Here is a 16,355-nt window from a genome sequence, read left to right on the forward strand (position 1 = left end):
GGCAAGAGGATATGAAGGAGTATGGATAAGGTTTTCAAGCAGGAGTGCAAACTTGGCAGAGTGGAGTCAGGCAGATTGGCAAACACAGGCATTGTGGGAGAAGAGTCAAGGATTATACAGTATTCTGTAGTAATGTCCAAAACACTACATCTTACAGAGTAAATATTTTACACTATCATGGTAGAATACTATAAACATTTTGCCCCCCTTTTTAAATTAATGACCACAGACTGGAAAGCTTAGGCCACAACATATTCTGGAGCCCCAGTCAAATATGTAATGGAAAGTAAAACATTCAACAAATATAGCTCTGTCACAGGCTGGCTGGCCCCTTAAACTATTCCCACTGAGCTGAGTGTGATAGTGACTTGATGATTGATAAAGATGCAGAAGATCAGAGAGAGGACTATTTAAACAGATCTGTGAACTCAGGAGAGGAGACCCAGGAGAGAGTGGAACAAGGGGATTTTCCTCTCTGGGAGAGGCTAAGTGAAGTCAGGCTGGAAGAGGCTCACAGGGAACAAGTTAGGTTCTTGGGGGGTAGAGCCAAAGATAGGACCTGTAAAGAGTAGGGAGACTTCTGACGTAAATTGCTGGAGTCCCTGGGGAAAGGAGGCAGTACGGGGAATCCTGCTAGAGGAAAAAGCCACAGAGAACAAACAAGCAGGCTGGCTCCTGTGAAGGGCCAAAGCACCAATGCTTGTTGGAGAATAGTGGCTTCAGGAAGATTTATGTTAGGCAGGACAGTGCTTGATACCAGAGACAGTGAAAGGCAGTGGAATGCTAGGAAAGGGTTGAGAACCAGGCCCAGAAGATAAGTTGATTATTTGGGACTCTGAACTACATTGGACATTTTGATAATCTGGAAGGGCTCAGAACTAGCTACTTCTCAGCCAGAACTGAGTGGCATGCAAAGACAGATGGCCTGCAGGGGGCAATAGAGACAACCCCCCCTGCAACATGGCATGGTGCAAGGAGGCGCTCCGCTGATGAATGTGAACTGCTACCTACTCCATCTTCTCAACAAAAAAGTTGTGACGGCTTCCCACAGCATAAAGTTTGTTCATCCTTATTACCAGGTTGAAAGGAAAATGTAATCCATGTTCAATCTGTTTAATTCTGCCCACATGCAGTTCCACTACCAGATTCCCATCCTGATCAGAAAGGCTCATCCTCTCCTCAGCTGGTATTACTATTAAGTCTCTGTGTTCACTCAGTTCCAGCATCTCCCATGCCTGAGCACGGTAAATCCCTTACATTCATTTTCACCTGTTTACGAAGCAACTCTTCTCGCTGACGTCTTTCCTCCTCTTCTCTTCTCCTCTCCTCCAACCTTCTAAGTGCTTCCTCCTGTTGTTGTCGTTCCTCTTCCTCCCGCTGTCGTCTTAGTGCAATTTCCTGCTCTCTCTGCCGCCTCAGGGCTTCTTCCTAAAGATGGGAACAAAAGTGATACACACCAATTCACTAAACAGAACACAAGGTGGTCTGGCCACAGGAGTTGTCTCATGGAAACCTGGGCACCCAACCTTTTTTTTTTTTGGTGTGTTAGTGTTAACACAAAGCATATTATAAAAATCCTAGAACCCCAAAAATACAAAGCCATGGGTTAACAAATATTGTGGTAGGACATGCATCCCCAAGACAAGTGAGTTTTGATGAAAACATTGGTTGTTTTTAGGTTGGAATGGTCTCCCAGCTGGTACTAAGGGCGGGGTGGGGGGAGGATGCCACGCCATGGCATGCAGCCCGGCACCCCTGTTGGTGCTGGGTGGGGGGGAAGGGTTGGCGGAGCTGGTAGGGGCTTCCTACCCAGCTCCACATCCTTGCAGCTCCTGGGCGGCAGAGGGACCAGGGGATTCGCTGCTCCAGCCACAAGCGCTGGCTGCCGCAGAGCCCACTGGCCAGGAACCACAGCCAATGGGAGCTGCGGGGGCGGGGCCTGTGGGCAGCATAGAGACCACACACCGGCCCCTCTGCCACCTAGGAGCTGCAGGGTAGCCAAGCCAGTGATACCCAGGGAGCTACCCACCCCAAGGTAAGCGCTCCCCGCTGGCCCCAACACCCTGCCCCTAGCCCTGAGTGACCTCCCACACCTCCAAACTGCTGCTGCTGGCCCAGGGGCTGCCTGGCTCCAGCAGCCCCTGAGCCAGCGCCCACCGCTGCAGAAATCACGGCGGTCATGGAAAGTCTCAGAATCCGTAACTTCCATGACAGACTCACAGCCTTAATCATAACACATCAAAGAGACACATCTTGCAGCATGCCCCAAAGGTCACACTAATTTTGGGCTCTGGTGAATCAAGGGAACGCTAAAACCATTGCCCTTATCAACAGTCCTATACCACATCATATATGTACTGCATAAATGAAGTATAAACATACAAACTGCCATACCAGATCAAACCAATGGACCAGTTTACTGTCCGGGACAACAGTAACCACAGATACTGACAGGAAACTACATAATGGACAATTATGGAATGACCTGCCAAAAGGAAAGTTTTTTATATTCCCCAGCAGTTAAATGCCCTGAAACATAAGGGTTTATATGCTTTCTGTTATCCTACCTAACATAACTGTGTTATTCCAGGAGAATGGCTTTGGTTTCCAACCAGTATGAGAAAAAATGATGACCCTTTGACCATTTTCTCTTTTTGTTTATTTAAACGCTGATATGGCATATTAGGGACGGCCCACGGGCATGCGTAACACACTGTCTGGGCTAATTATGAAGCCAATGCCTACAGCTAAAATATATTCACTCATGAAGGGAGAAGGATGCAGCAGCTGCTTTTTCATCTGTCTGATAAAAGATGGCCCTAATCTTCAATTACAAGCACTTCCCCTGCCCCCAGCGATAATGGGAAGGGACTCAAAACAATTTCTGACTTTCTGATGTGGCTCTTAGGTCTATGGGGAAGGGCTCACAAACTGCATTTTGTTTGTTCGGGGAATGTGAGCAAAGTTTTATCACAGAACATCTCCCTGCCCAGACTTATGGACAGGCACAATCTCCCAGTCAATGACTAGTGCTCAACACTCACTGCCTGAAAATGAACCAAAGACATAGGAGCCACTGGGTCCCCCTCTTGCAAGTCAACAGATCACTAATACCACTGCCCCACTTCCCCTTGTAGAAAGGAGAGCGCAAATGTAGCAAGAGTAGAGAGATTCCTTCATTCCACAGTTATGAAAGGAGAGACACTGTTGCATCATGGGCAGTTGAAAAATTAAGGGGTGGATGTGAGGAGGGAACTGATCTATTTAAGACTGCTAATAATAAGTAGGTTTGATTTATAAACAAATGAAAGCAATAATCCAGATCACAAAAAATTGGGAGCCAGGTGGTTTGAACTCCTGGGTGTGATCAACTGGACTCTGCTGTTAAAAGAGAATCTTAAATTGGATGAATAAAACAGGGTCATACTCAAGAGAGAATAATGCAATCTCCCAGATTTTCAGATACTTATTCCTTGATGTTTCTTTCCCAGCCGTTACAGGGTCTTCATATGCAGAGTCACACAAACATACTTAAGAACAGGGGATCAATAGAGAGGCATACACCACACACAGACCACTCTGACTGGCCATTTCCAGTTTTAGAGGGTCTGAGGCAAAAGCCTTTTGGAGCTCGATAATTTATGGAGCTATTTTTTCCCCCCCATCAATTAACTTTATGGCAAAAGGTTCACATGACTCCTTTGGATTAGAAGAAAAATATGAAATATAAAAGTTTTTCTTTGCAAGAGAAATATGGTTTGATATGCGGATATTTAAAATCTATCCTTGTGTAACTGTCAAAGGCCCTTTATAGACTTCTCAGCAGCTAGACGCTGGTTTAATGGTCCACCATTTGCATGTTGTAACAGAAAAAGAAATACAGGGAGCTTGACTCAGAGTTCCAATTCAACAGATTCTTTTACTTTCCTTACATTGTATTCCAAAAGACAAACAAACATACCATGGGCATGTCTACGCTACAAACTTAAGTTGTCTTAAGTTAAATCAACATACAACCACCGCAGTAATTACAGCAGCTTTTCATGTCCACACTACCCTCCTTCTGTTGGTGGATAACGTCCTCACCAGGTGCACTTGCACTGACTTAAAAGGGGTAGTGTGGGGGGCCGAGAGCACAGTCTCCCAGCTCCAGGTGGAGCTCCCCGTGCGGAGAGCCCTGCTGCCACATGTGCTCCTGGCTCCAAGCACAGATAGCAGCCTGATTCAGAGTGGGGAGCTGGGGGGCCAGCCATAGCTGTGAGCCAGGCACAGGCTCCCTGCTGTGAATCCTACCAGTCTTTCTTGTCAATTTCACGGCTCCAGCATGGAGCCGTGAAACTGACACGAATGACAGCCAACAGTCAATGTAAGTAATGCATCACACTAACTATACCAACACAAGCCTTATGCCTCTTGTGGAGGTGGAGTTATTGAGTGCAGTAGGGCACTTACATAGGCAGGAGCAAGGCTGTAGTGTAGACACTGACATAATTAGGTCAATGTAAGATGCCTTATGTCGACCTAACTCTGTAGTGGAGACCAGATCTATGGTTGCTCTGAAATGTAATCCTCTTGTTTCACATTCATAATCCACTTACCTACAAAAATTTCTGGAAAGCATTATCTGGTGTGCAATGTTCCACGAACAGCCAATATTTAATTTAATGCCTCAAATATTTAATTTCTAAGTTTGAAAGTGTACCAATTCCTCATGTAAAGGTATTAAAGATCATGGAATTGTATACATGTGCTCTGGAAAAAATGGATGATATGGTGTTGGTGCCCTTTAAAACTTGCCATCTACCACTGTGTTACTGGAATTTGCAGTACTCCCCTCACTGTATTTAAAATTGGTAATTATTGCAAATATAGCAAATAAGTGTTTATACTAGGGCTGTTGATTAGGTTAAGCACAAACTCACGCGATTAACTCAGAAAAAGTAATCACGATTAACAGTGGAATTAAAACTGATTAATAGCGATTCATTTTTTTAAACAATAGAATACCAATTGAAATATATTAAATATTTTTGGATGTTTTGCTACGTTTTCAAATATATTGATTTCAATTACAATACAGAACACAAAGTGTACAGTGCTCACTTTATATTTTTTATTACAAACATTTACACTGTAAAAATGATAAACAAAAGAAACAGTATTTTTCAATTTACCTTATACAAGTACTGTGGTGCGATCTCTATTGTGAAAGCGCAACTTACACATTTACTTTTTTTAAAAAAATACACAACTGCACTCAAAAACAATGTAAAACTTTAGAGCTTACAAGTCCACTCAGTCCTACTTTTTGTTCAGCCAATCACTAAGACAAACAAGTTTGTTTACATTTACAGGAGATAATGCTGCCCACTTCTGATTTGCAATGCCACCTGAAAGTGAAAACAGGTGTTTGCATGGCTCTTTTGTACCAGACATTGCAAAGTATTTAGGTGCCAGATATGCTACACTTTCGTATGCCTCTTCATGCTTCAGCCACCATTCCAAAGAACATGCTTCCATACGGATAACGCTCATTAAAAAATAATGTATTAATTACATCTTAGATTGGATTCCTTGGGGGAGAATTGTACGTCCCCTGCTCTGTTTTACCTGCATTTTGCCATATAGTTCATGATACAGCAGTCTCAGATGATGACCCAGCACATTTGTTTTAAGAACACTTTCACTGCAGATTTGACAAAACACAAAGAAGGCACCAATGTGAGATTTCAAAAGATAGCAACAGCACTCGACCCAAGGTTTAAGAATCTGAAGTGTCTTCCAAAAATCTGAGCAGAACGAAGAATGGAGCATGCTTTCAGAAGTCTTAAAAGAGTAACTCTTGATGCAGAAACTACAGAACAAAAACCAACAAAAAAGAAAATCAACCTTCTGTGGTGGCGTTTGACTCAGATGATGAAAATGAACATGCGTCGGTCTGCACAGCTTTGGATCGTTATCAAGCAGAACTCATCATCAGCATGGAAGTGTATCCTTTGGAATGGTGGTTGAAGCATGAAGGGACATATGAATCCTCAGCACATCTGACACAAATATCTTGCGACGCCGGCTACAACAGTGCCATGAAAATGCTTGTTCTCACTTTCAGGTGACATTATAAACATGAAGCGAGCAGCATTATCTCCTCCAACTGTAAACAAACTTGTCTGTCTGAGCAATTGGCTGAACAACAAGTAGGACTGAGTGGACTTGCAGGCTCTAAAATTTTACGTTTTATTTTTGAATGCATTTTTTTTTTGTACATAATTCTACATTTGTAAATTCAATGTTCATGATAAAAAGATTGCACTACAGTATTGTATTAGGTGAATTGAAAAATACTATTTCTTTTGTTTTTTGCTGTGCAAATATTTGTAATAAAAATAAATATGAAGTGAGCACTGTAGACTTTGTATTCTGAGTTGTAATTGAAATCAATATATTTGAAAATGTAGAAAACATCCAAAAATATTTAAATAAATGGTATTCTATTATTGTTTAATATTGCAATTAATTTTTTTAATTGCTTGACAGCCCTAGTTTTTACTGGTAAAGATTTTAAGGGCTGTTAATTCTTTTTCAACTTTCTGTACTCCCAATCTATGTTTGACCTTTGCCTTAGTTTCTTGCATTTAAGTACTAGTTTCTTCTACGCCAAGTTCATTTATTTTGTTACCCATAACAGCTATTCCTAGAAGACCCACCATGATATGAAGCACTAAATACAGGAAGAGTTAGCGTCACAGTCAGTCTTGTCCATAGAATTGATTCTGTGTATTTCTCTATGTACTATCACTCTGTAAAGGATGCAATTTTTCAATCTGATCATTATCTCAGTGAATTGTATTTCTCTCTGAAATGAGCAAACCGATTTTTTATCCTTACAAAAGGTTTTTGATTATCAAAAATAGGATCCCAACCACAAGGGGACGTTTAATACAATACAGAAAAGGTAAACTGGAAAGGAAGAAATCAGAGGGGAAAAATCGTAAATTATTCCCCTCAACACACGCGAGGCAAGTCATACAGCAACTTGTGGACAAATAATCACTGATAGCTAAGCTATAGGAGCTCTAAGTTCCAACATAAACAGTGACAGAGTCCACATTTACCTTGTCTGGTTGCTGAGCTCTCTCACCAAGAAAAAGTTTACAAGCTAGTCATCTCTATTCCATGCTCAAACAACACATATGAAGATTTCCCTGCCATGTTCAACAGTATTTGGGACCTCAAATCCTTACCATGGATGTCAGAAAGCACCCATGACACATATTGCAGGCTTTACTATTTTGTGTTGGAATCCAGCTCCTTTGTACAATGGTTCTGATACCATCTACAGCTGCTGTTTGACTCATGCCTCAATACAGGCTGTAACAGCAGTAAAACTGACAGGACTATACACCTGAAAGTTAAAGGCGACAGAGTGACAACTGGTCTGTTTTCTTCATAATCTTCTCAAACATGCAGTCTTTGGAAACATGAAACAAGTGAGTTTTCTTTTGATCCTTCCTCACATTTAATGCCTTCGAATGAAATGATCAGAAACACCACTGGTATACACAGTATATAAAGATAACTCTCTCTACATAGCTATACTGACAGATCTCAAATGTTTTTTCCAACTTTACCAATCTTTCCTATTCCCCTCATGTCTGTGTTCCTATCTACTCTTTCTATCTTTGCCTCTATATCGCCTTTTCTCTTCTAATACTTTCAACAGAATTACTCTCAGATAAACTTCAAATTGAGATAGCAGATTTTAAGCACATTTTTCGTTCGTTCGTTTTGTTTTTTGTGTTTTGAGAGATAGAGAAAACAACCTTTCACAAGTGTTTTAACAATGACCCTGGAAAAAAGTTAGAATTCTCTCTACTTTCTTGTAATATCCCAACTTATCAGAAAGCATTTTTCCACTTGAAAAAAGGAAACATTTGGTCTTAAAAAATTACTTGCCAAATAAATCTCTTAGCAGGTAAAAATAAAATATAAAGAAGAAATCTGTTTCTCCTACATCCTTTGTTCTTTCTAACCACTTCCTTAAAAGGCACAGAATTTCAAATAAATTAAAGCAGCTTGATGAGAGAAAAGGTTTATTTTTCTACAACATCAATAAAAACACAGTTTAGTGTAGCAGGCAATTTTGTAACAATGAAGCCAGTTCAAGTAACAATGACTGACCAAATTGTTTGACAGACAACCTCCACATGGGAAATATGATGCAGAGAACCAGAAAGAAAAAAACAAACAAAAAAACTTATTTTGTTAAACTGGTACATGGCTGATGTGGCCTTTGGCATTTTTAGTCATAGATGGGGTGTGATGAGGAGCTGAGAAACATGACAATTTTATTTCAATCAAACTCTGTACCTGCAGTGGCCCTCAGCCACACTAGACTCCTGGCTTTAAGGGTTGAACTTTTTATAAGGAAAGCTCACCACATTTTCCTTATTTCATTTCCAAACTCTAAATCCAGAGATGGTTTATCAACTTTGACCTCTTCTATATCTTTTAATTTTTTAAAATGTTTTTCTAGTAATATAGTGCCCAAAAATGTTCATAATATTCCAGGGTTTGTTCACACCAACTATTATGTGAAGTGCCATGATTATTCCTTCTAATTTGCGCTGTTCCTATATTGAGGAAGTACCAATATTCATTTTCCATTCTATATGGATCCTGTCACTATCCTTTTTGTCCCACCCCAATTTCATGCATCTCGCCAGTGTACATACATTGCTGTGCAAGTTTCCTTTCAGATATTTAAAATAAGACTAAGAACACCAGAGAAAATACTTATGTAGGGTTTTCAGTTTTAGATTAACCTAGAATCCATTGAAGCAGAAAAGTGATCAGTTTTTGTAAAATGTTCACTAAAAATACCTGAAATTTACAATGCTTGCAATGCTGAAAACAGCCTGAAGATGGCACTGGCAAGGTCTACAGATCTCCCAATCTGCCTGGGATCTCATCCCCTAGAGACAGGACTTTAAAGGGGGACAATTTTAGATATAGTTCAGGGAAACTATGATCCAGGTCATTAATCTATGATCCAGCTCACTGTTGTACAATGTAGTGAAAAAACACGACTGGATTAAACATGTATTACCATGGAATTCCCTCTTACATAACCTGCAACGTTTACTAGTATCTTTTAGTTCTCTTATAAAATGAATTTATAGTTCACCATCAATAATATATTTACTAACCTTATATACTAGTCTTTTATGCAGTATTATATCAAAAGCCTTCCTGAAGTCCATGCAGAATAAGTCTACAGCTTCACCCTTCTCAGCTCTCACTGCCACCTCCTCAAAAGAAGTTAATTAATTTGTTAATCATTATCCCCTCTATAAATCTGTGCTAATTATCTTTGATTAGTCTGTCATTAGTTACCAGAATTTCTTCCAGTATGGAAATCAGATTTCAAGATTAGCCTGGTTATTCTGTTCATTTTTTAAAAGTATGAACGTAACATTTTTCTTTCCAGTGAAAAGATTAAAAAACGTAATTCTGCCTGACTTTCAGAATTATGGAGCCATGGTAACAGCTCCATAGTCAACATAAGACACTTTCCACTATAAGACCAATTTTGATACCTCTCCCACTCCACCTTCAAATTAAAAAAAAAAAAAGACATTTTTCTGTGAAATTCCATATTGGTAATATCCTGCCAAAAGTGACCATTTCTGTGCAAACCCAAAGTGGATATGACTGGCCATTTCAGAGATAAAGCCAGAAAGTGACTGGCGTTTTATTTCCAAAAGTTTACCATTCTTGCCATTGTATATGTCGGAAATAACCTGGCCTAGGAGCTCTACAGTTAGAACTAGAGTGCATTACACAGAATGGACAACTGAAAAGTTATTTATTACAAAAAATGAGTATGAAACAACTCTCTACTGCTTGAGTGCTACAGTCTACCCTGGCATTTTCCAGCCACAGGAATTCAGTCCCCAACTATGCGACCAATTACTCGCCATTACAAACTGAAGTGATTCCATCTACATAAAGATCACATGCATTAAGAATGGTAAAATACAAAAAAAACCCTTCATAAAAATTGAGGTCACAATAATACAGTTTTATTTGAATGTCAAATAACCAAAACCAAGTATTTGGAAGGGAGGAAATTTTTAATCAAGGTTTCACAGCCAACCTCAACATCGCCCCAGCCTTTAAATCAGAAATCCTCCTACAATTACTCATCCTTGAGGACATAAAATTCTAACATGAGCCAAAAGCCCTTCTGTTATACCACCTACCTACTGTATATGGTCCAGAGACTTACATACAGAAAATCTTCCAGTGCACCACACACCTTTTATGGGATAGTTATACCAACGTTTTCCTTCTTATCATCTGAACAGACCAGAAACTTAACCCTTCTACATACCAATCTCCTGCTATGATTATTCATTTCTCATATACAATTAAAAAAACAATACAAAACCCAAAACACCCACCATCCCATTTTGAGCTAAAGAGATTAATCATCCATATTCACCCTTCCTGTACAGACTAGCAACACTAATATACTGCCTGTATTTGGCTGGGAAGATGACTGACTGACTAACCATCACTTCAAAATATGTATTTGGTAGGAATTTAAGATGTATCAGCAGAACCACCTTAACTTATTCTAAATTCATCATGAGTATGTTGTTACGACCTGATGTTCCCTGATTAAACCATCTGCCACCAGAAAAGCTGCCATTTGTGTATGACATTTAAGCTCACAGATATTGGGTAGCTCACAATCACTTTTAATAGCTGGTTTCAGAGTAACAGCCGTGTTAGTCTGTATTCGCAAAAAGAAAAGGAGTACTTGTGGAACCTTAGAGACTAACCAATTTATTTGAGCATGAGCTTTCGTGAGCTACAGCTCACTTCATCGGATGCATACCGTGGAAACTGCAGCAGACTTTATATACACACAGAGATCATAAAACAATATCTCTGTGTGTATATAAAGTCTGCTGCAGTTTCCACGGTATGCATCCGATGAAGTGAGCTGTAGCTCACGAAAGCTCACGCTCAAATAAATTGGTTAGTCTCTAAGGTGCCACAAGTACTCCTTTACTTTTAATAGCTGAGTAAGCATGACATGAATTACTACTTGCATTGGAGTATACTGTATTGATCAGAGGCATCTAAGTAAGGATTAGGGAACTCTGTGCTATTCACTGAGCACACATGCAGAGGAGGACAAGGTCTTTACCACAAAGAGTTTACAGTCAAAGATGAGATTCAATGAGAGGAAATAAGAGCATAAGTTTACACAGGCTATGTGCATAATTAGATTTTAAATCTTTAAAAATAAATTTCAGCAAAATTTAAATCTCCTATAATGTGGGGATCTTATTTAAATATATCAAGCCCTGCACTCTAATCCAGGTCTTGAGAGTTTGAGGTCTACCTTGAACATATCCATGAAAAAGCTACTCTTTTAGAAGAACTGAAAGTACAGTTCTAAAGTGGAAAAAACACCAAGATCACGGATTCCTCTTACCAGAGTGATGGACCATTAAAAAGACTACTCTGACAGTAAAGAGTATTGAAGCCTACTTGGAGAGGTTTGTGTGAAGAACACAAGAAAAAGCCTTCAGTATTAAGCTGAGGTTCATTTTTAGAAATGGACGATAATTTGTGGTTTTAGTCTTGAGATTGATTTATGGCTACAGGTAATATGCAGGTGGATAGGTAAGTTCTCTATTTTCCAGTCTGATTTAGATTACTTGTCCTCTCAAAATGAAGGGGACAAGCCCTTCCTTATTTAAAAAAGTTTAAACGTTAAGAGTCCACTTGGTAAGAATCTACACACCTTCTGCACTAAGCTCCAACAGGTTGATGGAAAGGCAGATCCTGGAATGAGATTCTCCCCCTTGACATGACAGGTTTCCCATGTGAGCTCCCCAGATAAAGCTCACATCTATTGTAATTCTGTTCAACAGGTGGTCTGTGAGGGGCTTCTGCCAGCAGATATTTCCCAAGAATTTAAGAATATGCTTGTAAAGGATCAGAGATCTGCTCTCCTCCCGGTGGTCCCACTGGGGCAAAAGCTTGGTTTGCAGGTATCAAAGGGAAATACCACGCCAAAGAGAATTTTGATATTGCACATTTCCCTTCTAGCAAGGCTCATTTTTCTATTGGCAGTTACGGTCCTGCTTCTTCAACTGCACAAAGGAGGCTGAACTTAGTTTTGGAATGGTCAACCTAGACAAGAGAAAATTAAGTGTAACTGGACTACTAGATACCTAGAGGGGGTTAGAGTCATGTCCTCTTTAATTTAAACCCCAAAAAGGAGGAAAAAACGTGTTCCATTCACAGAGGGAAATGAAATAGTCACAAGGAGGCTCCTTGGCTGTAGGTCTAAATGAAACAAAATGCAAGGCTGCTTCTTTCAGCCAATGGTCCAGATGGACCAAAGCAAAGCAAAAAAAGACAATTCTCACCATGGCAACAATGTCAGTTATTTCTCCAGTTATTCCTATCCACTAGCCAGGGGATGATTAATGAATCTCCCAGGACAAGAGGAAACTAGAGAGGAGCTCTTCTTTCTCCCTAAGAACTTTTCTCACTCCCTGCTTCTGGAAGGCTGCTTCTTTTTTATGCCCCCCTTCACCGCAATTCAGGAGTCACAGCTGTCAAATCTACCTCCCAGCAGTTTGAATATTCAACAGCTGCCACCTCTTCTCTTCAAGTCTAGCCAGGAGGACTGTGAAACATCTGACGAGCAAGAATCCTTATTTTCACATACTTGCCCTTTGACACAAGGATCACACCAGTTTGGTATGCAGTAGGAATTAATGAGCTTTTCTGAAAAAGCTTTACAAAATCGTTCCATGGAAGACGCCAGGAGATTTCTTGATTTAAAAAAGGAAGCTTTCCATAGGGCAGGGATTGGCAACCTTTGGCACGTGGCCCACCGGGATAAGCCCCCTGGTGGGCCAGGCACGTTTGTTTACCTGCTGCATCCACAGGTTCAGCCGATCGCAGCTCCCACTGGGCGTGGTTAGCCGCTCCAAGCCAATGGGGGCTGCGGGAAGCGATGGCCAGCACATCCTTCAGCCCACGCTGCTTCCCGCAGCCCCAGTTGGCCTGGAGCGGCTAACCACGGCCAGTGGGAGCTGTGATTGGCCGAAATAGTGGACACAGCAGGTAAACAAACCTGCCCGGCCGTGGGCGAAAGGTTGCCGATCCCTGCCATAGGGTATCAACACTCACTGATCAATTTTTCAACCTTGTCTGCTTTTGAAGTATAAAATATCTCGAACAGCTACCCCAGATGCACTGGGAAAGTGATTAAGGGGTCACTGACTTAGATCTCAGAACTTGGGAGCTGTTGCTAAGAATGCCTGAATTCTTGAAGGATTTGTGAGGAATGAATTTTATTAGATAAGATAAGGCTGAAGATTAAATCCAGGTAGTCTTTCTGAATACATTTCTAAAACAGGTCTGTTAGTTCTGGCCCATACCTGACTGAAATGGCAAAAATTTGCCATTAAGCAATAAGGTCTCAGACAGAACCTATACTGTTTCCATAATCAACAACAAAAATCTTACTTTACCCTTCCTGATGCAAAAATAGTCAACCACGGACAATCATGCCCCACTGTTCCCGTAAGAATTGCTAATTACAGAATCACCATGACCAGTTAGATACACCAGTTAACGTATCTATGGATACAAATATGCTATCCTCAAACTTAACTTACAAAACAAAAGTTAGGGCTTGTCTATGCAGTGGGGTAACGTGCTCTGTGGGGGTGCGAATGCTAAAGAGCATTAACATTCTGTACATTAATTGGCCCATGTAGACTCTGTTGATGCATTTGAACATAGTGCTGTTTGAAAGAGTACTACATTAAAGCACACTAGCGAACCTTTAGTGCACACCACCAGGGTTTAGATGGACCAATTAATGCACAATATGTTAGGGCAATTTAGAAATCACACCCATATAGAGCACATTACCCCACTGTGTAGACAAGCACTCAGTGCGGTTTTGAAGACATGTAAAAACCAAATGATCTGTAGTCCAAGTATACTATACTCCACAAATACAATGGACTTTCCCAATATTTGATGTCTGCAGGCATATGCAATGGACTTCTTTAAGCCCTTAGGAAAAAGACAGTTACCTTTTCAGTAACTGATGTTCTTCAAGATGTGTTGCTCATGTCTATTCCACAATAGGTGTGAGTGCTTGCCATGTGCACTGGTGCCGGAAGTTTTTCCCCTAGCAGTACCCGTAGGAGCAGCACCCCAGTGACTCCTGGAGTGGCGCCTACATGGCACTGTATAAGAGGAGCTGCGTGCTCCCACGACCCTCAGTTCCTTCTTGCCAGACAACTCCGACAGAGGGGAAGGAGGGCAGGATGTGGAATAGACACGAGCAACACATCTCGAAGAACACCAGTTACAGAAAAGGTAACTGTCTTTTCTTCTTTGAGTGATTGCTCATGTGTATTCCACAACAGGTGATTCCAAGCTCTATCTGTTGGAGGTGGGAGGAGTTCACAGATCCCTGGGAGAGAGTACAGCCCAGCCAAACCTGGCGTCATCCCTGGTTTGGCAGACAATTGCATAGTGCGAGGTAAACATGTGAACCGAAGACCAAGTGGCAACTCTACAAATATCCTGGATAGGGACGTGGGCCACAAAGGCAGCCGATGAGGCCTGGGCCTGAGTGGAGTATGCCTTTACAATTGGTGGTGGGGGAATACTCACCAAATCATAACAGGTGCAAATGCAAGAGATGATCCAGTGGGAGAGGCGCTGGGTGGAAATCTACCGACCCCGCATGCATTCAGCTGAGGCAACAAACAGTTGAGAGGACTTCCTGAACGACTTAGTCCGTTCCAGGTAGAAGGCCAGGACCCTACGCACGACGAGCATGTGGAGGCGGCACTCCTCACTGGATGCATGTGGCTTGGGGCAGAGGACAGGGAGGAAAACGTCCTGGCCCAAGTGATAGACGGAGACCACCTTAGGGAGGAACACGGGGTGTAGGCGGAGCTAAACCTTATCCTGATGAAAAACCGTGTATGGGGGGTTCAGAGGCCCTCCTGGACAACATAATAGCAACCAGGAAGGCCACCTTCCACGAGAGATGAGACCAGGAGCACATGGTCAAAGGTTCAAACGGGGGCCCCGTGAGATGGGATAACACCAAGTTCAGCTCCCACGGCGGGACAGGGGGCCTAGCATATGGAAAAAGACGGTCCAATCCCTTAAGGAATCGTCCAGTCATAGCATGGGAGAACACAGTGTGTCCTTGCACCGGCAGATGGAAGGCCGATATGGCCACCAGGTGCACCTTGACTGACGAGGGCACCAGGCCCTGGGCTCTAATGTGAAGGAGGTAGTCCAGGATAAGCTGGATCGGGGGTTGGACGGATGGGGGGTAGGGGGCACTGGGGAAACACCCTGCTCGGCGGTCCATCTGGAGAACTGGGACCACTTTGCCAAGTAGGCGCAACGTGTGGAGGAACGCCTACTTTCCAGGAGGACATGCTAGACCCCCTCCAAACACGTCCACTCCTCCCCGCCTAGCACTGAGCAGCCACACCATGAGATGGAGAGCCACTAGGTTGGGATGGAGGAGGCGGCCCCCGTCCTGGGAGAGCAGGTCCGGGCGGAGCGGCAACGGAGTCACTGCCAGGCCCATGAGGGTCCCGTACCAATGCTGGAGCCAGAACATAAAACCCAGGGTCTGCAGGGTCATGCGGGAGTCCTTCATGCCATGCAGCTTTGTATCGGTTTGTTCCACAAACGGAGCCTTGCCGTCAAACGGAAGATCCTGCATGACTGACTGCGCCTCACTGGACAGCCCGGACAGGAGCCACGACACCCTTCTCATGGACACCGCCGAGGCCATGGATCAAGCTGCTGTGTCTGCTGCATCTGACGCCGCCTGCAGAGATGCCCTGGCAGCAGCTGCACCCTCCTCCACCAGCACCTTGAACTCTTTTTTTAATCGCACTCCTGGAGGGAGTCCTCGAATTTGGGAAGTGAACCCCACAAGTTGAATTTGTATCTGCCCAGGAGAGCCTGGTGGTTTGCCTCGAGGATGAATAAACCTTTCTGCCAAAAGAGTCCAGCCTCCTTGAGTCTTTATTTTTCGGACTGGGGGCTGGTTGGCCCTGCCGCTCCCTGTGGTTGACCGACTCAACCACCAGGGAGTTGGGCGCCGGGTGGGTGTAGAGGTACTCATGCCCCTTGGCGGGTAGAAAGTACTTGCGTTTTGCCTTCTTCGAGATGGGAGCCAGGGAAGCTGGCATTTGCCACAGGGCATTTGAAATCTTTGCCACCCCCTCATGGAGGGACAAAGCCACCTGCCCAGTGCTGAAGAG

The 16,355-nt window shown here is 42.6% G+C and overlaps 1 protein-coding gene across 7 annotated transcripts in view; it reads right to left on the bottom strand.

The window, feature by feature from the left end:
* The window catches only part of GIGYF2 (GRB10 interacting GYF protein 2), a 148,749-nt gene that overhangs the window by 23,847 nt on the left and 108,547 nt on the right, over positions 1-16,355 (bottom strand). For 6 of the 7 annotated variants that reach the window (XM_073360204.1, XM_073360201.1, XM_073360202.1 and 3 more), the window contains one exon: positions 1,258-1,428. In XM_073360204.1, coding sequence (XP_073216305.1) covers positions 1,258-1,428 — 171 coding nt within the window. The remainder of the gene's footprint in view (positions 1-1,257; positions 1,429-16,355) is intronic. The other variant, XM_073360203.1, reaches the window with a different exon arrangement.

The sequence above is a fragment of the Lepidochelys kempii genome, chromosome 9 (assembly GCF_965140265.1).
Source record: "Lepidochelys kempii isolate rLepKem1 chromosome 9, rLepKem1.hap2, whole genome shotgun sequence".
NCBI lineage: Eukaryota > Metazoa > Chordata > Testudines > Cheloniidae > Lepidochelys > Lepidochelys kempii.